The sequence below is a fragment of the Trichosurus vulpecula genome, chromosome 8, assembly GCF_011100635.1.
Source record: "Trichosurus vulpecula isolate mTriVul1 chromosome 8, mTriVul1.pri, whole genome shotgun sequence".
Lineage (NCBI taxonomy): Eukaryota > Metazoa > Chordata > Mammalia > Diprotodontia > Phalangeridae > Trichosurus > Trichosurus vulpecula.
The window spans coordinates 149,990,976-150,016,370 of NC_050580.1; the positions used below are offsets into that span (position 1 = coordinate 149,990,976).

The following is a 25,395-nucleotide window of genomic DNA, read 5'->3' on the forward strand; positions in this document are numbered from 1 at the left end:
AGGCCTCAGTTTCTATCCAAGGGGCAAATTATAAACTTCTTCCTATTATACAGTATAGCACAAGGTACCCAGCACATGGACCCCACAAGTGACTCAACCTCCTCCTTTTTTAAATTGTTAACTGGAACAACCCTGTAATTTAGAGACTATGATCGTATGATAAAATAAGAAAGACTAGAAATCCTAGCCTTGGAATTGTACTTCTCCAGATTCCATACATCATGGCCATTCCCTACCTCTTCGCCAAGACACTAGATGGGTTAGGCTAACATGTGCCTAAGGTCATACAGCCAGTATGCAGGAGAGGCAGAACTCTGATCCACAACTTCCTGGCTCTGAGACTAGCTCTCCTTCTACTGCACCATACTGCTTGTCACGTAACTTGGGAATGTATCCTTATTATTTTTGAATGTTCCTATCCTCAGCATAAAAATGTTGATAGCAAACAAATAATAGAAAACCAATTTTATTTATTTTTAAAGAAAATCACATTTACTTGCATATATATATCTGTATACATATATACATGTCATTTTATATATATATATGTATACATAAATATATATTTTAAATCACCAACTGGAAAAAATAGGGCAATGTTTTATTTAAGTCAAATTGGATACCTAATAGAAAGCAGATAGTGATAATATATACAGCAACAAATGAGACTGCTATCCTGGCATCCAAGGGATTCTTCTCCATGTGTTTTACATACAGGTACTGATAGGGAGCATATCGAAAATCAAACACTCCTCCAAATAAGACTACATGTGGATGTGTGATAGATTTAAAAATAAAACACTTATCATTAAAGGCTCTCATTTAGGGCATTTGTTCAAATTCCATGGGGCTTATTTGTGGCATGTCAAATCCATCTCGTGAGATGGGCAAGCCCAGAGCTGGGTTTCGTTTCTCAAAAACAGTCAAAAGGCTTTGTTGTATGGACATTGGCCAAATGAATCACTATGTAGAAACATATTCACAAAGATGTTGCCCAATTGTCAAGTCATTATTTTTTCAAACATTCAGTTCCTTGATTTAAAAGAAATATTCAGATGGATATAAGTAGGTAATCTCTTGTGAGGCTCCAATAACATCAAAAAACCTTTCCTTCTCATCCATTCATATCTTCTACAGAATAGGTGCTTCAGAAATGTTTGCCAAATGAACATATGAGTGAAAGCATTCTGGCAGGCAGTAGGATGTGATGGAAGGAACACTGGATCTAAAGTCAGAGGACATGGGTTCAAAACCCAGCTCTTAGACTTGTTGGATCATAGGTAAATCATAACAAGCTGGAGCTTGTTTCCTCGTCTGTAAAATGAGACAGCTAGACTCTAAAGCCCCTTCTATCTACGAAGCCTATGATTTTATAAATGAATGAATGAGTGCACCATTGCTGCAAAAGTTTTTCTAGATATTCAAGAATATGGTTAAAACTATTGAAGTTTTTGTTGTCACATTCAGAAGTCTAAAGCCAAAATTTATAAATCAAAAACAACTCCCCCCCAATTTCATGAGAAATACCATTGTTCCACTGTAACGTTTCGAGTCAAAATAAGCCAACTGCCTGATGATTTATACCTTACACAACATATTTTTCCACCTTCCAAAGGCATTAGAAAGGGAGGGTTTCTGCCAGAGGCAATTGTAAACATATTGCCGAGAGCCTGGACACCTTATTTTTCAATACAGCAGGCTTCTTCCTTTGGCCCTTGCTAAAAAGTCAGCTTCCCAGAACTGCTAAGGACAGAGAGAACAGCAAAGCGATCCTGAAATCTCAAGTGAATGTGACCAACTGACACTGTTCTCCAAAACGTGACCCAGGAGGAAGCACACAAGTTCTCGAAGAGCATCAGAAGGCTGTCAAAACCTCCAGTATCATTGCAATGTTCCAGTCACTGCCCCGCCTTAGCCTCTAGCCCAGAGTTCTATGTGGAGGTGCAGAATTAGTAGATCAGGAGGTACTAAGGCATATGGCAGAGGCTACCCTGCTGAGCCAGCTAAGTTTATCTTTTTGACTCCAATGCTCGATTCCAGTAGTGCAAGAAAGAGGGAGAGTTGCTGACACCTATGATGATCAGCAATAGCAGATACAGGAGCATCGCGAGAGTGAATCGATGGTTAGAAATCCAGGAGGGCTGGCTTGAGACCCTATGTTTAAAAAAACAAAAAGGGAGGGGGAGATAAAAACATTTTTTTATAGGTACGCAATATTTTTTGGCCAAAAGGACGACTCTGATAAATTCCACTTGCTAAGTGAGCCTCGAGGCTACACTTCTCTGTGCTCCTTCACCCAGAGAAATCTGGGACGTATTGGTGTTCCTGGCCCTAGAGCTGCTTTCAACAGGACATTTTCTAAATGTACAAAGACAGCAACAGCAATGACCTCATTCTTCTCTTACCTTTTTTGACCCATCTTTCCTTAAGCAAACCCCTGGTTTAATTTCTTGAAACAAAGGATATTCTAGCATCTGCCTAGGAGGAACAATCATCAGGATACTTGATCAACTGTCTCCAGTTTTAAATGCCTACAGATACATAAGCTTGAATCAAAGAAATCATGCTTTGATTCCAAGAAATTGATCACTACTGGGGCTGTACTGGACACCAAGGGGTCCCTGTGTTTCCAAGCTTTGGGAAAATAGGAAGAAGGCAAGTATAAGTAGGAGATCACAATAATTTTCTAAGGGAAAAAGCCTTTTTTTTAAGCCACTAGATGAAGAGGCCACCAAGCAGGGTGGAGTCATTAGTACTTCAGGCAATTCCAAGTCTTTAAACTTCTTCCTGAACTTCTTTCTAAACTGTCTTTGCCCATACCACAGATATTTTGTCAAATAAAATCAATTTGCTGCTAAATGAACTCAGTTTGGTTTTTTTTTTACCACACCTAAAGCAGTGAATCTTTTTCTTACCTCTTATGTTGTTTCTGAGAATAAACTAACAGATATTTTACTCGTAAAAGTTGGTTGTTAGTAACAACAAAGTATTTAGGTGGGACATCTCCCCCTTCACTATGTTTGGCTCTTGCTCTTTTTCGATCTATTTCTTCTGAATCTGAAAAAGAAGACAACAACTAAAATGTGAAAAGCCAAGGAAAACTTTATTGAAGGCAAGAAATAATAAGCAGACATGGACTCAGCAGCCCTGTTAGCTTCCGGAGTCACAGTATGGCCCAATAATACCTGAAGATGCCCTTTGTGGGACTTAGGAATAAGTTATGGGTGGGGAGAAGTTAAAAAGCAGGAAGAGTTGAAAGAGAAATGGGAAAGCTAGTCAGACATGAGAAATGATAAAAGATGGTTTCAAAGAAGCCTCAGAAAACTTGAATGAACTGATGTAGAGTGAAGTGAACAGAACTAGGAAAACATTCTAACCTATGACAATACTGTACAAAAATACAGTTTTGAACAATGTAAGAACTCCAATTGATACCACGACCAACTAAGAATCCAGAGGGCTGATGAAGCATGCTACCCATCTCTTGACAGGCAGATAGTGGATTCAAGGTACGGAATGAGACATATTTTTGGACATGGCCAAAGTGAGATTTTGTTTTGCTTGGCTATTCCTTATGAAGGTTCTCTCTCTCTCTTCTCCCTCCCACTCCCTCATCCTCTCCCTCTCCCTCTCCTTCTTTCTCTCTCTCTCTAAATGGGGAGGGCACAGATAAGAGGAAAATAGATTTTTATTAACTGAAAAATCAAATTAAACCAGAGAGAAAGAGAAAGAATGTTATAGGGAAACAGCAAAAGAAAGACATACAGGCACAGTTATGGTTAAGGCCAAAGAAGATAAACAGGTAGGGAGGGGGAAAACAGAAATGGGGATGTCAGAAAAGAGATAACGTAAGCTAAAAATGACCCTGATACCATAAACTGCCAAAAACTGAAACTTGATTTAAAAGAAGAATTTTTACCACCACCCCAACTGCAATTCTACAGAAAGTTTTGATTTAATTTATGTCTTTGTATTCCCAGTATCTAGGTACAAGGCCTGGCACCTATGAGGACCTTAATAAATAGTTGTTAATTGATGTCTATAAAATTGGTATTTTTATATTTCAGCCCAAGGTGATACCTTATTTTCTATCCTTGAAACAATTCCAGCTTACTGACAGTGCTGCAAAGCTAAAAGAGGATGTGGATGCGTGAGTGCAGAGACTGAAATGGTTGTTTTGATGTTTAACTGTCACGGTTTGCAATCTCTCCAAGAATTATAAATGCAACTATTCCGTGCTGTATGGTTGGAGTGAGTGGTGTCAGACGTGGGTCTGTTCTTTGGTATGCCAGTTGTTTTAGATTAAGACAATGGAACACACAGTATTTCTGGGTACTCTTTTCTCAATAGACCAAATAGGCTCATTTGTGGAGAACAGAGTGATTGCACTTTATCCATTACTGGCTGTGTGAAGCAATTTACTGACATACCATAGCTATGAAACCTTGAAGATGAGCAATAACATGGTTCACAAATACTCAAGAGTGAGAGAAGATAGTTAACTGCTTAGTATGGTAGATGACTCAGAGTTTAAACCCAATATAGCTACGTGACTACTGTTCTTCTTACAACTGAATTCCTGGCCTAAACCCGTTTACATTGCTGTCTTTGGGACTCTAGAGCTTTTAGGCAGCCTGACAAGAGAGATCCTGAATTATAGCTCCTCTGCTTCATACACCCACCTTCATATATCAAACTTCACCTATTCTGAGAAGCCTTCCCTGATCTATCCCAGGCCACAATAATGTCTCCCTCCTCTGAACACCTATGACCCTTTGTACCAATAATTTACTGGCTGGTTATATTGTTTATTTTTTTCCATGTATTATGTCTTTATCGCCTATTGAGGCTCTAAGATTTTCAATGACAAGGAATGTGTCCTCTCTTTCTTTGTATCCTTCACCTCACCTGGCACTGTATCTTGCATATAGTAAGCATCCCATAAACACCTACAGACTAATTGATATACCTACTGTGAGTTCTGACATAATCTGGAGATGAGTGGTCTTTGGCCTGAAGTCACAGGCCCTAGCTTTGGCCAGTGCTGTCTGCTTACCCTTTTTCTTGGTTTGGCACTTGACATCTGGATGGTCGATGATCTCACACAATGCCACACAACTTAGGATAGGACCCAAGAGGCTGTGCTGCCACCCCATACCGTGAGGACTGTAAAGAAGAGCCAGGCTTAAGTCACTGGTAAGGTAGGTCCCTTCACCAAACAAGGATGTCTAGAAGGGCAGAGTCAAATAAAAAAAGAAACATACCCGATTGAATCAAAATCTAGAGGTGATACAGTTGTAGGACACATCTTTCTCTAAAAGATAATTTTTTAAAAAATTTTATTTTTAGTTTACAACATTCAGTTCCACAGGTTTTTAGGTTCCAAAATGTCTCTCCCTCCCTCTCCTCCCCTCTGCCCCCCAAGACCGCATGTAATCCAATGTAGGTTCTATATTTACCTTGACATTGAACTTATTTACATAATAGTCCAGTTGTAAAGAAGAATTATAACCAATGGAATAAATCATGAGAACAGAAAAACGAAACCAAAAAAGGAGAAGAAAAAAGAGAGAGTAAATAGTTTGCCTCCATCTGCATTCAGAATCCACAATTCTTTCTCTGAATGTGCATAGCTTTTTCCATCATGAGTCTTTTGGAGCTGTCTTTGAACCTTGCATTGATGAGAGGAGTCAAGTCTATCAGTTAGTCCTTACAGATGCCATGTGTCTGTAATCGTGTATATTGATCTCCTGGTTCTGCTCCCCTCACTCAGCATCAGTTCATATATGTCATTCCAGGTTTTTCTGAAGTCTTTCTACTCCTCATTTCTTATAGCACAACAGTATTCCATTACATTCATATTCTACAATTTGTTCAGCCATTCCCCAATTGATGGGCATCCCCTTGATTTGCAATTCTTTGCCACCACAAAAAGAGCTACTATAAATATTTTTGTACATACACGTCCCTTTCCCACTTGTCTGATCTCTTTGGGACATAGCCCTAGAAGTGGTATTTTGCTGGGTCAAAGGGTATGCACATTTTTATAGCCCTTTGGGCATAGTTCCAAATTGCCCTCCAGAATGGTTGGATCAGTTCACAACTCCACTAACAATGTAGCAATGTTCCAATTTTCCCACATCCTCTCCAACATTTATCATTTTCTCATTTTGTCATGTTAGCCCATCTGACAGGAGAGATGTGGTACATAAGAGTTGTTTTGATTTGCATTTATCTAATCAATAGTGATTTAGAGCATTTTTTCATATGACTATAGATATCTTTAATTTCTTCCTCTGAAAACTGCCTGTTCATATCCTTTGGCCATTTCTCAATTGGGGACTCTAAAAGATAATTTTAAGTGGCCTCTCACAAAAAATGTTAAGGCCCACGTTTCCTGGCAAGAGATTTAATGAATAGGATCCCCATCACAATCATACAATTATTATTAAACATTTTGTATTATTATGATGATTTATAAAAGACCCAAGAAGTTGGTTACCATTAGTGTATGAGTTAAGTCAGGAGAGAAGTTCAGAGAAACTAAATTACGTGCCCATTCCCAAATATACCAAACTAGCAATAAAACTGGAATTAAAGTGAATGACTTAGCTACTCTGATAGGCATACACCCTATACCAAGATAAAGTCAAAATGGGTACACAATTTAGATATAAAGGATGATACTACAAGCAAGCTAGGAGAGCAAGGAATAGTTTACCTGTCAGATCTATGGAGAAGGGAAGAATTTATGACAAAACAAGAGATAGAAAACATTATGAAATGCGAAATGGATGCTTTTGATTACATTAAATTGAAAAGTTTTTGCACAAACAAAGCCAATACAACCAAGATTAGAAAGGAAGCAGAAAACTGGGAAACAATTTTTAGAGCCAGTGTCTCTGATAAAAGCCTCATTTCTAAAATATATAGAGAAATGAGTCACATTTATAAGAATACAAGTCATTCCCCAATTGATAAATGGTCAAAGGACATGAACAGGCAGTTTTTAGAAGAAGAAATTAAAGCTATCTATAGTCATGAAAAAATGCTCCAAATCACTACTCATTAGAGAAATGCAAATCAAAACAACTCTGAGGTACCACATCACACCTACCAGATTGGCTAACATGACAAAATAGGAAAATGATAAATGTTGGAGAAGATGTGGGAAAACTGGAACACTAAAATGCATTGTTGGTGGAGTTGTGAACTGATCCAACCATTCTGGAGAGCAATCTGGAACTATGCCCAAAGGGCTATAAAAATTTACATACCCTTTGACCCAGCAATACCATGTCTAGGTCTGTATCCCAAAGAGATCATAAAAATGGGAAAAGGACCCACGTGTACAAAAATTTTTATAGTAGCTCTTTTTGTGGTGGCAAAGAATTGGAAATTAAGGGGAGGTCCATCAACTGGAGAATGGTTGAATAAATTGTGGTTTATGAATGTAATGGAATACTACTGTGCTATAAGAAATGATGAGCAGGCAGACTTCAGAAAAACCTGGGAAGACTTATATGAATTGATGTTGAGTGAGGGGAGCAGAACCAGGAGAACACTGTACACAGTTACAGTCACATTGTGTGATGACTAACTTTGATAGACTTGGCTCTTCTCAGCAATGCAAAGACTCTAGACAACTCCAAAAGGCTCACAATTGAAAACGCTATGTACATACAGAGAAAGAACTTTGGAGTCTGAATGCAGATGAAAACATACTATTTGCTCTCCTTTTCTTTTGTTGTTTTTTGTTTCTTCTTTCTTGTGATTCCTCCTATTGGTTCTAATTCTTCTTTACATCATGACTAATGTGAAAATATGTTTAATATGAATGTATAAGTAAAGTCTATATCAGATTGCATGCTGTCTTGGGGAGAGGGGGGAGAAGAAGGAGAGGGAGAAAATTTAAAACTCAAAGTCTTATGGAAATGAATGTTGAAAACCAAAAATAATTTAATTATTAAAAAAAAAAAAGAAATTGTCTTTTCAATAGTGAGCTTTTCATGGACCTGAATCTTTTCCATTTGTCCAGTAAAGCTTATAAGAAGAGTTAATTACGCCACTGTTTTAACAATCACATCCTCATTATTGAATTCAGAAGCTTCCCCCATCTTTCGTGTACCCTAGCCAACACACATTTTTCCTAGCTAAAGAAACAAACTCTTTTTTTTCCACAACTCCATAAGTCACTATTGGGCTAAGTCTACAATGGCCACACCTATCACAAAATTGTAGATCTTTTGCAAGACTGCTGTACTCTAACACAGCTGTGTCTGATTTGAAAACTTGTGGTACATCTGCCATGAAAATAATGTGAAAGATCAGAGCTAGAGATGGGACTTCCTTTAAGTAAATCTGATAAATGAAAATCTAGGTTTAGACAAAAAACAGGTTACAAGGGCAGTCTCAGCTTCACAAAAGGATTTACTTTCAAAGAGTAAGTTCCCTTGGTATATTTAAAGTAGGTTTTAACTTTACAGGAGTCCAACTAATGCATAAAGCTGGGGCCACCTGGATTTCAGTAGCAAAGCTACAGGCTATGCATTTGAGACTCCAGAGTAAACAAGCTCTTCATCTTCAATCTAAACAAAGCAAATTAATTAGGCACAGCAGAGTTCTGGAAAACAGTGCTTCAGACTAGACATGGGGTGTGCTGGGCTGTTCTTGTACTTATGCATACTGGATGACCTGAGAGGCACTAGAAGGTCTTCTCTCATCCCAGCCCCAACAAAATAACCCATATAGCCCACCCACCAGGCTGATCTCTGAAAATCCTCTAGCAGGAACAGAATCTCATTCCTCACTAAAAGATAAGGCTTAAAATGTGCAAATGCCCTAAAGAGTAGGAAAAAGCGTGATTAAAATTCACAACTGAAAAAAGATTGTTATCTGGGCCTTTTCCCAGCAGGACAGAGCGAGCCTCTTACCCTACAAGAGGCAGACAGATGGTTCCTCCGTGGAAGCAAAAGGGAGCTGGAAATCCAAGATGTAAACAGCCTTGGCCTTCTTCTCAATTTTCTCCAGGACTGGTCAAGATGGTATGTCCCTGTCCTTGATGACCTTGCCATGGTTTTAACCCGTAATATTTTCAAATTCCCCTTAAAGCCTCACCTTGTTTAAGTGGCAGTGTAAACCATTATGTAGGATGGAATGGAAGTTTTCCAGGCGGCTCCCATGGAACGCATAGATAAGATCCCTTTCTCCTTTGGTCTCATGAAATTTGGCGTCCACTCGACCAGAATACACTATTTCAAACAGAAAGTCAGGCGCAGGGACACTAGTGCCTGAAATTCCCATGAGCTCTTGGATCTTCACGTACTTGAAAATATAAAGGAATTTTCAATGTAATTTGGGAAACTATCAAAATGTATTACAGAACAAATGATATCACAATTCCTCTTATTTTAAACTGCCGTATTGGAATTTATACATAAGAACATATTTTCATCAACCTGGAAAAAAAGAATTAAAAGCTACCATATCAAGATTTCTTTTCTCTAATTACCCAGACTGCCAGAAAAAAAAGTGAACTAAAGAAATATTATTAACACATTACAACATATAGCACTTCTTTTTTTTTGTTTTTTTTGGGGGGGGGTCAGGGCAATTGGGGTTAAGTGACTTGCCCAAGGTCACACAGCTAGTGTGTCAAGTGTCTGAGGCTAGATTTGAACTCAGGTCCTCCTGACTCCAGGGCCAGTGCTCTATTCACTGCGCCACCTAGCTGCCCCTAACATATAGCACTTCTAACTTTCAAAGGATCTTCATATCTATTACCTCATTTGATCTTCAATATGAAGATCTAAGGTATGAAGGATAGGCAATATTACCTCAACTTGAGAAATGAAAAAACTAAGGCCTAGAGAAACTAAGTCATTTGCCAAAGATCATGACACGAGATAGTGGCAGAGCTAGGACTAAAACCAAGGCTTCCTGATAACTAGTCCAGTGCTCTTTCCCATTATGTCACTAGCCATCATTAGAAATATTGTCCAAGTTTCTACTCCAATTGTGAAAGATGCCTGTCATTCAATAGAGCCTCTGCAACATTTTATACTCTTAAATTAGAATTAATCAAGCATTGTGAAGAGAAACCCTTGTACCTATATGAAGTAGCTCTGTGTAGCAGAGAGCAAATGAGACTGGGAGAATAATACAGCATTTCTCTACTATTCCCCAGCAGCAACTCCTGAAGCACTCTGCTCCTCTCGATGAATCCTTCCTGGAACCTCTATTTTGAGGATACGCTCAGGATGGCCATGCTCACTCCTCTCCTTTCCTGGTTCCAATCTCTCAGGCTTCTCCATTTAGTCTTTCTACATCCCTTTTATGTGTTTTCTTTCCCCATCAGAATGTAAGCTCCTAGAAGGCAGGGACTGTCTCTCTTTTTGCCTCTATTTTTAATCCCAGTTCATACCATAGTCAAGCACTTAGAAAGCACTTAATAAAAGCTTATTTACTTCACTTATGTAGGGCTTTAAGGTTTTCAAAGTGCTTTACATATGTTACCACAACTAAGCATCACAACAACTCTAGGAGGTAGGAATCTGAGGCTCAGAGAAGTATGCTGACTTGTTCATGATCACCCAGTTAGTAAGTAGTAGACATAGCCACCAAATTTTAGTCTTCTTAATTGACTTCAAGTTGACGAGCCTATCTACACAGTCAATTAAGTAAGAACCTACTACGTGCAAGGCACTCTGCTGAGCACTGGTAACACAAAGTTAAAAGGCAATCCCTGCTCTCAAGCTGTTCAGAGTCTGATGAGGAAGACAACATAGCAAACAATTACATATATACAAATAAGCTATATGCAGGATAAACTGGAAATAATCACCAGAAGGAAGGCACTAGAATTAAGGATCAGGATGGGCCTCCAATAGAAGGTGGGATTGTAGCTGGGACTTGAAGGAAGCCGGATCAACTAGGAGGCAAAGACGAGGAAAGAGCGCATTCCAGTCGTGGGGGACAGTGAGAGAAAATATCCAGCATCAGGAGATTTATGTCTAATGTGAGGAACAGCAAGGAGGCCAGTATCACTAGATCACATGGCACACCATCTAATTAGTGCTCTACACAAAAGACTTAATGTGATGGTGGTATAAAATGTAAGACTGGAGAGACAGGGAGGGGCCCAGTTATGAAGGGCTATGAACACCAAGCAGAGGATTTTATATTTGATCCTGGTGATGACAGGGAGTCACTGGAGTTTACTGAACGGGGGAAGACATGGTACCTCTCTAAAGAAGTCTAGAAGACTATAGAGTCAAGAAGTCTAAAATCTAAAGTCTTTTAATCCCACCTCTACCACTAATTAGTTGTGTGACATTGCACCAATCCCTTAACCTCTTTAAGCCTCATTTTCCTTCACCAATAAAATGAAAGCATTGAATGGGGTGATCTTTAAGGTCCCTTTCAGCTCTAGAAATCTGTCACTCTAAATACTAAAATCTTACCTCTGTTTTCCCTATGCTGCGTAGTGTTAGAACCTTTGATGACAAAATCCAGCTCACCAGATTCCATGCCCTGTTATCTTTGTCATCTGCAGACTGGAGAAGTTCCTTCAGGTTTGGCAGCATACTGGCATCTTCAAGCTAAAGAAAAAAGGGTTATTCTTTTTAAGGAATATGGTTCGTGAAACATGACAACAGGGAGACCTCTAGTGGCAATGAAACAAAATTTCATTTCTCATGTCAAAATTATTTTCTCACAAGGAATAAAAAACATCAGTAGTTTTCAATGCTTTTTGCTAAGATGGAGTACTTGGCTAGGGTCCAAACTCCTTAGGCTGGCATCATAACTCAAATACCTTTCCCATTTTTTCTTCTACTGTTTCCCTAGATCTAGCCTCTACTCTAGAGAGAACACTGTCTCTCACATACATAGCTGTGCTTTTCTGTCCCTATCTTTGCTCAGACTGTTCCTACCTCCTCACCGAAGACCTAATTCTTGCACACCCTTCAAAGTCAAGCCCAAATTCTACTTCCTCCATGAAGTTTCCTTGACTACTTTTCACCCCAAGGCCTCAGTGATCTCTTTTCTAAATTCCTTTACACTTATTTCTGTAATACTTGACACTAACAGAGGTAGTGTGGTACAGAGGAAAAAGTACTGGATTTCAAGTCAGAAGATTTGGGTTCAAATTCTACCTCTGTCACTTAGTTGTAGTGTAGTAGTAGTAGTAGTAGTAGTATTAAATCACTTGACCTTTTGGAACCTCAGTTTCCTCATCTGTAAAATGAGGGGGCTGATCTAGACAGCTTCTAAGGTACCCTAACCCCATTATTATCTTTATCACATGTCAGTCGCTTTGTATCAGTTAGTATTTTTTCTATTTCTGTTAGTATTCTCTCTCTCCCTATAGTTTAAGTTTCTTGAAATTGGTAACTATGTCTTATACCTTTGCATTCCCCTAATACTTTGTACAGAGTAAACAATCAGTAAATTTTTACCTATTGATTCTATTCCACTTTTTCAACAAGTTAATTTTATTACGAATGAAAACTGCAAAAGGGGCTTTCCTTGGTTCTTAGGTCTCTAATATTGAAAACTATGAACATTTTAGAATTTGTCACTTACTATATTCTCCCTATCTTACAGCGTTATTGTGAAGAGTTCAAAATTCTTAAAAGTGTTTTATGAATATAAGATAACATTATTATAATTAAACTTTAGAAGCAGGCAATCAACAGTACATGTTTAATAATCAAAGTCCTATGTTATTAGACCATGTGAGGACACAAACAGAATGATGAGGGCTATCCTCTGTCCTTATGGAATTTACAATCTTAAGACTACAGAAAAAACAAAAATTGTATGTACACACATAAATATGTTCTATTCACTCTCCTCCAAACGTGATTAATGTTTTTCTGCCTATATGCCTTTGCTCACTATGCTCCTCCTCACCTGAAATGCTTACTTCCCTCCCCTCATTTACCCAAATCCCATCTTCTCATCCCAGCCCCCACTTATCTCTCCCTCCCAAGAACTCCTTCAGTACTTGTCAGTACCACTCACTTAGTATACGTTACTTAGTACTGCTAGATATATCTCCCAATTTGATCACAGGCACCTTGAGGAGCCTCCAGACTACCTTATAATTTTGTGTTAACCATAGCATCTAATTAGTGCTCTACATATAGCAGATACTTGGTAAATGATTGAATACTGATCGATACAAAGAGGTGAGTGAATCATAAAAACATTATATTGCCAAAACACAAATAACAGAAATATAACCAAGAATTATGTCAAACAGACCAGAGGTGGGCTTTCACAGAGGGTACAGGTTCTGAATAGTTTTGAAGGAAAGGACTTAATGTGATGAAAAAAGTCAGAAGACTCCTATCATCCATCATTCACTATTTCCGCTGCTATATCCCCTTCAGAATACAACTTGGGAGTCAAAGCCTCACCCCTGACTCTTGTTCAGTGCCTTTCTTGTGTAGGAACGGTTCAGAGGCAAGAGTGACTTTATCACAGAATAAACAATCTTGTTGCAGAAACTACAGGAAAATCTCCTGATTCGTGGTTTTATAATTTGAGGTTTCTAATATTTGTGGTGAGTAGTGAGTGCCATGTAGCTAATGCTTCAGGCTGCCAAGAATAAAATTTATTATATACACACTGCCCAGGCCATCCATTTTGTTTATATCTTGTAGTTCCCAATGTGTGCCAGCCAATTCAAGAGTTAGTATTTCAGTTAATCACTTGTAGTCTTGTCCTGGATTAATTCAGTCAACAAAATGTACCAATATAAGATGCATTAAATCTCTCCTTAACATCTTGTAATTTGGTCCCTAGCTGAAGGCTTTCTCCACCTCCCAAAGGTAAAGTATGTCGCTTTGTATCTCTAGACCAAGAATAGGTAAGTCTCCAATACATGAAGGCAAGCAAATTTTAAATACACACGAGACTGTTCCCTTTAATATAAAAGTCTGGTTGCACTTAGATCTATCCTGTTTTACCCCCAAGCTAGCAAGATTTTCCTTATCCACTACAGGTTTATTCAGTTAAACATATATTTACTAAATGCCTACTGTGTGCATGGAACTATTAAATATTATGTAAAGTGCTCAGTTCCTATCCATGCTGAAACTTACAATTCAGTAGGGAGGTAAGACATGTACACAAATAATTGCATGCACAGTAGGAATGTGACGAATGACATAATAAAGGTACAAAGAACTATTAGAGTTCAGAAAAAGAAGCAATTCTAGTAGGGGGTGGCATGGGATGGGGATAGAGAAAGATGAGGGAAAACTTCATGAGAAGATGGCATTTAAGTTCAGCTTTAAAAAGCCAGTAAGATTTCATTATGTGTAGGGCCCAAAGGAATTTTTTTTAATGGTATAATTTCAGGGAGGATGGAAAACCAGTAGGGAAGGTATTTGGGGGGTAGGACCTTCTGGCACCCCACAACAATAAATATATGAAAATAATGTATTGCCACGGGAAACATTTTTAGTGCTAACTGGATAGACTGATTGCTAAGTTCAAAACATATACATTTTTAAAAGAGCAAATGAGTGTCAGAACAAGGAAATTGTTTCAATTCCCCTGTATGATAATACAATCACACCACAAATCACATGGTAGGCAGATGCATGTCTAAGTATAAAGCAATACTGAAACAGGGAAATGGTATGTGCAGTGGTTCTGAGACACATGACTGATATATCAGAGGCAGCAAAAGGCAGACAGCAAAGTATGGCCTAAAGTTGTGGTACAAAGGACAATAAGGGCTGTTAAAGGCACTACAGAGATGGGAGAACACCTACTATGTACTAGACGCTTTGCTAACTGAAGGGAATACAAAGGCAATCTGAGCACTTCCAATCTAGTTAAGAGGATAAATCATACAAAAAATAAATTAACCCTATCAGATTAAAGTCATAGTTCAAGACAACAATAGATATCACAAGAGATTTATGTAGTCAACTGTGAAATGAATCATGTGAACAATAAGAGGACTTCAGAAAGATAAATCATTTTAGGGAGAGAAGACTATAGAAGAATGTGATGTGACCTGGGTCTTGAAGGATGGGTAGAATTTCAATTGACTGAGAGGACAGAGGAGGACATTTGAGACAGGGCTGGGCTTGGGGTCAGGAAGATCTAAGTTCAAAACCCACCTCAGACAATTACTAGTTAAATGACCACAACTTCTCAGAGTCTCAGACCTATAAAATGGGGATATAATGGCACTTACCTCCGAGGTTTATTCTGTTTTATCTGGCTCCTTACTGCTTCCTCTCTGCACCACCACCATTCCCCATTCATACCACTAAACTTTTTGACATCTTTATCGGATATGCCCATTTCCCCACTACTCTCTGTCCAACCTCTTGTGATAAGATTGTTGCCCTAACTATTTTGCTGAAACTGTTCTCTTTATCTTTAAAGATACCAAAGACATTCAAGTCACAAACCCAATAGCCTTTTTAAGACTTCATCCTCCTTGTCTTCTCCACAGGTTCTGACTGTAAATCATAGCCTCTCCTCTTAGTACTCTCTTCCCTTGGCTTCACAGACAACCTGGTTCTCCTACCTCTCTAACTTACTCATTCTTTGGTTCTTCATCCTCTTCTTGACCCCTTAACATGGGAAATTTGAAGGAAATTAAATTCAGGGGTTGTTGGGACATGCAACTGGAAACACCTGAAGAAAGTGACAGATCAAACTGGAGACATAGATTTGATGATCATATATCTATGCCTAGCTTTAAGGCAAATCCAGCATGTAAAAATTACAGTTTACCAAAATTAGAGAGGATTCATTTTACAAAAGTTCAATTCACCACACTATTCATGCAGATGAAAACTAGAAGGAAATGAATACAAATGCAGACATACAAATGATCAAAAACTGAATCTTGAAGAGGTACTGAAGGCTGAGAGGTCAGAGAAAAAGAGAAGATGGTAAGAGACAAAGAAATGCCATTCCAAGAACTAAAAAATTAGGGTTTTCCTCCAAGGCCTGAAAGAAACAAGAAAAGAGGCTACTACCATAAAGCAAAACCCTAAATGACCATGATCATCACAACAAAGTCTCCAAATCATAGAACTCTAGATTTGAAAGAGATCATTTAGTTTCGCAATTTTGTTTCATGGACCTTTTTAAGTAGTTGAAGTAACTTCTGTTGAAGTCTATGGACTCTTCAGGATAATGTTATTAAATCCATAAAAAAGATAAAATTACAAAGGAAATCAACTATACTGAAGTACAGTCATTTTTTTTTAAAATAAGCTCATACACTCCAAGTTAAGAATTCCTGGTCAAGTCCAATCTCCTCATTTTAGAATTAAAGATGCCAAGGTTCAGAGAGAAGCAATTTTCTAAGGTCACCAGGTAGCATAGTCAAGATTAAAACCCAGATCATTTGACTCCTAGTACAATTCTCTTTCTGCTATAACAATGTTGTGGTCTAACTTCTGATTAAATTAGAAAAAACAAATTTTGATTTGGGAATCTACAGCCCGCTCTAGAGAAATAGGAGACCAAGCTCCCCTCTCTGTCAAGTACACTGGCTGAAGGTCCTTGGCTCTATCCTTCAGTTTCTCAAATCTGAAAAATGAACACCATATTCCCATTGTCCCTCATAAGAAAGTTAAGAGGACATGTGGGATAACATAGACTAAGAAACTCTCGGAAATTCTAAAGAGTAGCTTAAGCCAATAAAACCACAATGAGCTCTGTAATATATAGCAACCCACTGATCAGCATCGAAAAAGAATACTTCCATTTCCTAAAAAGTCATTGAAACATAGTCACGATGACTAAAAAAAAAGTCACTGTGCAAAAGGTAAATTAGGGAATCTGAAAGCAGAGGCTATGGGCTCAGCTCATGGAAAAAAAGAAATGGGACATGAAAAGAGAACATGTCTAATTCAATTAGATTCTACAGGTATTTGCAGCAAAGCACAGTGTACCAGCTCCTTTCAGTACCCTGGGTCGATCAGTTATGGCCGAGTATAGCACTCCACTGTACAATGCCAAACTGTGCCACTCCCTCAACAATAGGATGAACTCTTCCAGAGGAAAGTATGAAGCCCTGAAGGGTGTGTTCCCATTCCTTATGTCTTCTCCCAGGAAAGGCTGGAAGAGCTAGTCATCCAAGGATAAAATAGGTAGGGAGGACTGCTCGAATGCAATGGAATTTATATCCCCAAAAGGTTCTCTGGAAGCCCCTCACACAGCCTCACTCTGACATGCTACAGTCCTAGCTCCCTGAAAGTCAAACTGTTTTCACCTCTTCCATAGGTAACACCATGGCATATGGGATCTACAGGGCAGAGCATGAGTACCTGGAACGTACTCTTTCCTTTCAGTCACTCTAGGTGAATTTGCTCTTGGCACAGGACTTTTTCTTTTACTGATTTCAAAACCTCCACTGATAGCTAAATCCTCAAGCTTCTCATCTTCCTGGTCTCTGAGCTTCTGTGGTTCTCCAGGTTTAGAGATTTATTACCCCTGATTCAAAATCACTTCTTAGCCCTTCTGCCATTGCCATCATAATGAGATGCTCATTTATTCCGTCACCGATTTTGCTTCTCTGCAACACAAAGCATAATTTCTAGGGTTTAGTCACAAAGGGAAAAAGTATAAAAAATGTATAACTATAATTAGAATTGTATATTAAACTACTGATTTCCAAAATTAAAAGTACCCAAATTTCCTAACCTAATGGAATAGAAAAGAACTAAGTGCTTACCATGTCAGAAAAACTATGTTCAGTGGTGGGGATACCAATAGAAAATTGAGACACTCCTTGCTTTCAAAGAGATCATATTGTAATTGGGGGAGACAACACATAAAGGAGAGTTTGTGTTCAGTTCATAGCAGGTAGAAAGGCCAAGAAGTAGTACGGTAGATACTAAGGCCCCAGGACACTGGAGACCAAGGGGAGAAAATGGTCCACTACCAAGGGGACACTACTTTATGGCAGCTAGGTGGCACAGTGAATAGTGTGTCAGGCCTGGAGTCAGGAAGACCCATCTTCCTGAGTTCAAATCTGGCTTCAGACACTTACTAACTGTGTCTCTTAGGCCAAGTCACTTAACCCTGTTTGCCTCAGTTTCCTTGCCTGTAAATGAGCTGGAAAAGGAAATGGCAAACCATTCCAGTATCTTTGCCAAGAAAAACCCCAAATGTGGCCACAAAGAGTTGGACACAACTGAAATGACTGAACAACAACATCAAGAAGACAGTGGACTCTAGGCTGTTAAGTGTGTTGTTCAGGACTCTGAGATACCTCCAGCAGAGATAGAGAGCTAGGAAACAGAATCCAGCTGACAGTGGACTTCTTGCACCTATGTTAGTTGAGGAAGGGAATGCTCTGTGGCCCTAGGCACTGTTGGTCTATTTTCCTGCCACCCAATGGCAGGATGGGCCATGGAAATGGCTGGTCCAGGTCATCCAGAGCCCATATGTTGTTCTGCCACCATTCTTGTTTACCTTAAGACTGTCATCTCCTCCCCAAAACATCCCTATTAGACATTACGCAATCCTGATGGAGCTTATTCTCTGTTCTACAATCCTAAATTGAGTCTCAACCAAACAGGAAGCTTCCTGATTTTACCAATAGTGTTTTATTGCCTTACTGATACAGGTGTCCTGCCTGAACTCCTACTGAATTGCTTAGCTAATTACAAATTTTCCTCCTCACCAAATTGAGGCTAGGATATGAAGAACTATCACACACAATTACAGTTTGCCCCGTCTCTCAGAAAATAGAATAATATAATCTGCCATGCAGTTCATCTCTTCATTCTACTCTTCCAAAAAAATTGCTTTCCTTACAAGCTTATCAGGCTGCTCTCTTATATCCCAGGAAAATAACCCATTCTTTATAGATTGTTTTTATCAGGAATATTGGAAAAATGGAGGACCCACACTCAATGTGAGGCTAAACTAAATGATATCTGAAAGCCTCTCTACCAGCTCTTCAGAGTCTAAAATCATGCTAGTCATTATAACACTATTATATTTGTCCATTTTGATTTGAGCTATAGACAGAAAAAGTGACATCCTAGAGGATGTCTAGAGAAGGGCTTATGACAAAAGTTAGAAGTCAAAAGCAGGGAAAAACCATACTCTTCCAACAACCCAGAGGGTGAAACTAGAGTAAACCAGTCATAAGTTACATTACTCACACAATGGGCAATGTGTTGGACTGGGGAGTCAGGAAGGCCTGAATTCCAATCCAATCTCTGCCATTTACTAGCTGTGGGACAAAGGGCAAGACACGTCACCTTTCTGAGCTTCAGTCTCTTGGCTGCACAATGAGGATAGTAACTGAAGTACCTACAGGTTGTGCGTTGTAAGGGTTATTGAGAACTTCATATTCAAAATGTGTAAAGTACTTTGCAAACTTTAGAATGTCAGTTATTATTATTACTACCCAAATGGTCAGCACCGAAAGGGGCTTTGGACCAACTGGGGACAAGGATAAGCTATGTCTAGAAGGGCCCATCTTGATACTTTGAAACTTGAAGTTTGTGCCTTCCCTCGTGCTGATTCTCCACTCTTAACCCAAGTCAAACTAACTGAATAATATGAACTGTATCTACAACCCTTCGATTACATGCAATCTGTATCCTGAAATCCCCACACTGTATCATATACCTTAGCTGTGCACCTGTGTGTGCAGAACAAGGACAAAGTGGGATGCGAATACAGTTCCACCTAAAAGTCGAGTCTTTTGCTGTGAGAAATCTCCCCACTAAGAAAAGAGAACCTAGTGTGAGTGGCAATAAAAGGGATACAAAGATTCACCAGCAGATGAGATATAGTTTTAGACCTATATACATCCCAGGCACTTACAAAACATCTATGATACTACAACAATACGTGTTTGGAACAATGTTCTTAAGAAACTACAAGACTCTGAAATGCCTTGATGGCTGACATTGCGCCTTTAATGACTGTAAACTGCTTTACATATACTACTTCATTTGAACTGCGTAATAATCCCTAGGTAGATACTATGGGTATTATATTCTTATTTTATAGATGAGAAAGTTGAGGCTCAGAGATTGGCCAAGGTCAATCAAATTAACAAGTATTTATTAAGTACCTACTGTGTGTTAGGCCCTGTGCTAAGTGCTGGGGATACAAATACAATGAATGAAACAATCCTTACTCATAAAGAGCTTACAATCTAATGGGAGAAATACCAAAGAGATAGTGTCCCAAAAGTCTTAGTGCAGTGTTAAGCATTCATAACTTCCTAAGTATAAATGCTACAAATTTACCGCCCGCTCCCCAATCCCATCATTTGGAAGTTTAATCATTTTAAATTTCTTTTATATTTAGTTTTGTAGATTCCGAATAATTTTTAAGTTTTTACACCACTGGGCACCTAGTTGTCATGCATTGCATGTATGACAGTTTCTTTATGACACTGGTGGATTCGTAGAGGAGGTCCTTTTGCTTGGTCACCTTGGTCACTTGATCTACCTCTGTTAGACCTTTTCTTTTGAGGACTTGTCAAAACTGTTGTGTATACATCAAACCTTTGTTCTTTGGATGTTCTTAAGTCTAGGATTACAAATCCAATCGTTTCAGTCACTGAGTAGCAGGGACTCATAAAGTTTTTACAAAGTTAAAAAATCAACTTCAGCAATGAACAGCATAAGTGGTGGTTATGTACCATTTTAACATGAAACATATTCAATAGTTTAAATAACTTAACCTTTCAAAAACTTGTAAATACTTTTGAAGTTATTAAAGCTTAAAACTGCATTAAGACTTTGGGGCCACTCTATATAAACTTATTCAGAACAAACATAAGGAGAATAAATACAAATATAATACAAAGTAGCTAAAGATGAGATCATTTGAAAGGGAGGATACTAACTAGCAGCTAGAGGTCCAGGAAAAGCTTCATGTGGTGCATGAGCCGTGTCTTGAAGGAAGTGCGTTCCATTCATGGGGAACAGAATATGTTCAGGCCTCAAGATGTACACACCTACTAAGTATAAGAGGCAGGATTCAAACACGGGACCACCTATCTACTATGCCATATTACCTTCTAAATCATCAAAGGAAGATTATGTTAAATGTGACTTTCATGCTTGTAAACTGTTAATCCAAGTACAGTCATTTTCTATTCATCAGAATAGCTGATTAAGCAGAACTTCTTACTCCACGACTAACCTAGAAGCATTTGCTGTACGATGTGCTTTTTTAAAATTCTCTACTAGGTAATGTGCAGTATGTAATGTGTCATTAACAACCTAAAACATCTAAGTATGTGCTGCAATAGTAGATCCTGAGAGGAAATCATATTTATCTCATGGAAATTATCCAGTGAGAGCATGGGCCTGGAATAGAAATTTGGTAGCCAGACTATTTACTAATGCAGGGTGGGACCTGAGTAATAGAGACACATCTGCCTCTTTCCCCTTCCATAGCCTGCCAGGGCAACTGGACTTGGTCCACAGCCCAGGAAGGTACAGAGGCAAACAGAACATAAGAGCTTTGAATTTTCCTTAAGAGAAAAGAGAACAACAAAAGTTGAAAATGGTAAATGTTGGATGGACTGAGTGAAGACAAGCGCATTGATAAACTGTTGATAGAGCTGTGAATGGATCTAACCTCTCTGGAAAACGACTGAGAATTATTAAAAAGTCACTAAACTGTACATACCCTTTGATCCAGTGACACCACTTCTAGACATACACCTCAAGGAAGTCAAGTCAAACTAAGAGAAAAGTCCTATACACAACAACTTATACAGTAGCACTTTTTGTAACAGAAAACAACCAAGCAACAAGCATTTATTATGAGACTGCTTTGTGTCTAGGATACAAAAACATAAATGAAACAGTACCTGCTTTCAAGCAGTTCACATTCTATTCAGGTAGACAACATGTACATATATAAATAACTATTATATACAGACTATAAAAGAAAAATACAAGATAGTTTACAGAGAGAAGATACTAGCATTTGGGTGGCAGCTCAGTAATTGGAAAATAGCTAAATAAATTGTAGTATATGAAGATAATGGATGTTATTAAGAAATGATGACTACAAAGAATTCAGAGAATTGATAAGACCTGTATGAACTGATGTAAATCAAAGCAAGCAGACACGCAATTATTTTACATGGTGATCACAATAACGGAAGGAAAAACAACACTGAAAAACTTCAGAATTATGATTAATGGGATAACTGTGTCTCCAGCCTTCTGACGAGGAGCTTCACTTGATCACTGATTTAGAGCTTGAAGGGATCCCAGAAGCAACCTAGTCCAACCCCCTCATTTTATGGTTGTGGAAAATGAGTCCTAGGGAAGTTAGGTGATGGGCTCAAGATTACACAGGTACTAAGCAAAATAGGTGCAGAATGAGGCATAGGTTTTCAGACATGGTAAATGAGTTTGTTTTGCTTGACTACTTATTTATTAAAAAGAAGGGTTCTAGAGACGGAGGGAAGTCAATGGGAAGTAACGGGGATGTTAAAAAATAATTAAATAAATAAAACACTTAAAAAGAAAAAAATGAGACAAGTGGTTGAGAAGAACTCACCAGGGCCTCAAAGTCCTTGTTGTCCTGGCTAACATAGGAGGCTGGGAATGGCCTCAGCACAGAGTCCCGCTTGTAGCTCTGCAGGGCAGAGGCAAAGAAGCTGCACTGGAGATCTGCTGCCAGCACATCCCTCTGGGCTGCTTCCCTGGCTGCCTCCAGGCTGAAAGGCTGCATCCCCTCGGCAGAGATGGAGGCACTGTGGGGAGATGGAATCCTGGATCGGGATGTGTGTATTGTGGGTCAGAAAACGGGACTCCTACGAGGTGGGTTTAGGGGAGTGGAGGTAAGAAGCAAAGCTAGAATGAGGCATTTGTGTACCCTAGGGAAGGCTTCCCAAACTACTCACTGGATACTTTGAGCTTTCACATGATTACAAAATTAATGCCCCTGTGCCACAAAGAACAGAAATTTTGGGCATTTAAAAATACCTATTGGTATTAAAAGTGTCCTCTCTCATGTTCTCTCCCTGCCCACCTGCACCACCCCCCCCCCCTTGTGTTCTAGATGGCTGCTTACCTTGCCTACCCTGGTCCTACTTCTAACAAGAAGTACTCAGAGAAAGCAAAAGGGAGAGATCAGTAGACAAAGAATGAGCCTCTGTAAGTCAGGGGAAGGGGAAACCAAGAAGGCAGGAGTATGTGAAGGATGGAAGGGGGCATGTGAGATAAGAGGTCAAAGGTATCTCTTAGAGGAAGGTAGTGACCATCTCTTTTAAACCAAAAATCAGGATACCAGATATTAGAAAGTTGTTTGTCTTCCACTCACCCGCCTCCCCACTTGTCAATAAGGTAAAATATCTAAAAATCCAGGACAGAATGTGAGAGGGGGTGGGGAGAATCTCAGGGGGAAAGGGACGAAGCAGGAAGTTTGGGGATATCTCAGTTCAGTAAAGGGAGTTGGGCTGGAGTAATAGGTGAAGAGGGAAAAGGGTCACTTCAGAAGGGAAGGAATAAAAAAAATCAAGAGGCCTTAGGGGTATCCCCAGGGCAGTGACCAGTCACTTGGATAGAGGAACATGGGGTGGTGTCCCCACTGGGGCATGGGATGGAGGAGTATGTACAGATGGATGGACAAAGTCAGGTGAAGGTCCGTGCTGAAAGAACCAGGTAGGATGAAGCAAAAGGTCAAGAAGGCAACTCTAGGCACCTGGAGGGGGAAGTGTGTATGGGATCACCATTGAGAGAGCTAGTACTGGGGGAGTATTGGAGGGTAGAGGGAGACACCAAGGCCTGGAGATTAAAGTGTCAGGAAGGCAGACCTGAATGGGGTTGGGAAGGGAGCGCTGAGATGGGGGAGTTTCTCTGGCTGGTGGAAGGGGTGAATAGGAGGAGCCAAAAGACAAGAATTTGAGGAGCAAAGGGTCAGAAATGGAGCTCAAGGCACTTGGATGGAGGTTTTGTGTGTGGGATCCCCATTGGGAATGCTAGGATGGGGAGTGTATGGGGAAGGGGAGAACAAAGAGCAAGGAGGCTGAGAGGGATGTATGAGAAGGGCCAAAGGGCAGTGACCTGGGGAGCCCTTGGTCAGGATGGCAGCTCTGCACTTCTGGGCAGAGAGGTCTAGGTGACAGATCCCCACTGGGGGCGCCGGGAAAGACACGGTGTCTGGTCGGGTGGACAAAGGGCAGGGGCCTGGGGAGCCCTTGGTCGAGATGGCAGCTCTGCACATCTGGGCAGAGAGGTCTACGTGACAGATCCCCACTGGGGCGTCGGGGGTGGACAAAGGGCAGGGGCCTCGGGAGCCCTTGGTTGGGATGGCAGCTCTGCACATCTGGGCAGAGGTCTAGGTGACAGATCTCCACCGGGGCGCCGGGATGGCCACGGTGTCTGGGGCACGGGGGTGCACAAAGGGCAGGGGCCTGGGGAGCCCTTTGTGAGGAAGGCAGCTCGGCGCCCCCGAAGAGGGGGAGGTGTATGTGAGGGATCCCCACCGGGGGCGCTAAGATGGAGAGTGCGGGGGCCAGGTCGGAAGGGCAGTTAGTGCAGGGGCCTCGGACTAGGGCCCCACTGTCAAGGAGAGCCTTCGGGGGACAAGGCTGAGGCCTTCCCCAGGGGCCGCGAGCCCGCCCCCCGCCCCCCAGCTGTCAGGAAATACCGGCCCAAGAGACAGTGGAGGAAGGTGGTTTCCCCAAACCCGTTAGCGCCCCTCCTCGCCGGCCGCCGCACCTCCGCCACCGGGCCCGCGCGTTCTATCAGCTCTCCGCCCGCCCTGCCTGGCCGGGCCCGCCCGGCAGGTCCAGCGAGCTCAGCCGCTGAGCCTCCCGGCCCGCCCCGACCTGCCGCCGCCACCGCTGCCCCTGATGTCGCCGCCGCCGCCGCCGAGGCCCCGAACGAGGCTGCCCGCCACTCCGCCTGCGTGCAAGCGTGCGTGCGCAGTGCCCGTCACCGCCCACCAGCCTGTCCCGAGCCGGGCCCGAACCCGGCCCGAGCCCGCCCGAGCCCAGCCCGAGCCCGTACGAGCGCTCATGGTTCTCCTCCCCACCCCACCCACATCTCTCCAGTCAACCCAGGCCCCACCCCCAGGAACGGCCTCCACTGACCGCCCCGCCCTTTTCAATGATCATTTATTAGGCGCCCACTGGAGATACCAAGGCAATTCCTGACCTTTAAGCACTTATATTCTGGAAAGGGAAATGAAACCCACAGGGTGTCCCCAAAGACATTTAAGCGTTAAACTGCACTAAGACTTTTGGGTCACCTAGTCTCTCCTTGCTAAGAAAGTATTTACAAACAACTGTGGGGCGAGGCCGGGCGGAGAACTGAGGGGGCGGGAGGGGGAGGGAGTAATCAGGAAAGGCTTCCCGTAGGAGGGGGCGCCCGAGCAGAGCTAGACTGGCTGAGACGAAGCAGA

General features: G+C 40.7%; 1 protein-coding gene across 2 annotated transcripts; it reads right to left on the reverse strand.

The window, feature by feature from the left end:
- Positions 1-451: 451 nt before the first annotated feature.
- PARP16 (poly(ADP-ribose) polymerase family member 16) lies at positions 452-24,872 on the reverse strand. 2 transcript variants are annotated; one of them, XM_036736069.1, is made up of 8 exons: positions 24,711-24,857; positions 22,546-22,741; positions 11,463-11,600; positions 9,118-9,324; positions 5,265-5,314; positions 5,057-5,166; positions 2,916-3,057; positions 502-2,154 (listed from the first exon to the last, which is right to left on the reverse strand). In XM_036736069.1, exons 2-8 carry the CDS (start codon positions 22,717-22,719, stop codon positions 2,010-2,012), a joined length of 966 nt encoding a protein of 321 aa, XP_036591964.1. In that variant the 5' UTR covers positions 22,720-22,741; positions 24,711-24,857; the 3' UTR covers positions 502-2,009. The 2 variants fall into 2 exon arrangements, with proteins under 2 accessions (XP_036591963.1, XP_036591964.1); XM_036736068.1 differs by lacking the exon at positions 5,265-5,314 and having other exon boundaries at positions 452-2,154; positions 5,057-5,228; positions 24,711-24,872.
- Between the last annotated feature and the right edge of the window lie 523 nt (positions 24,873-25,395).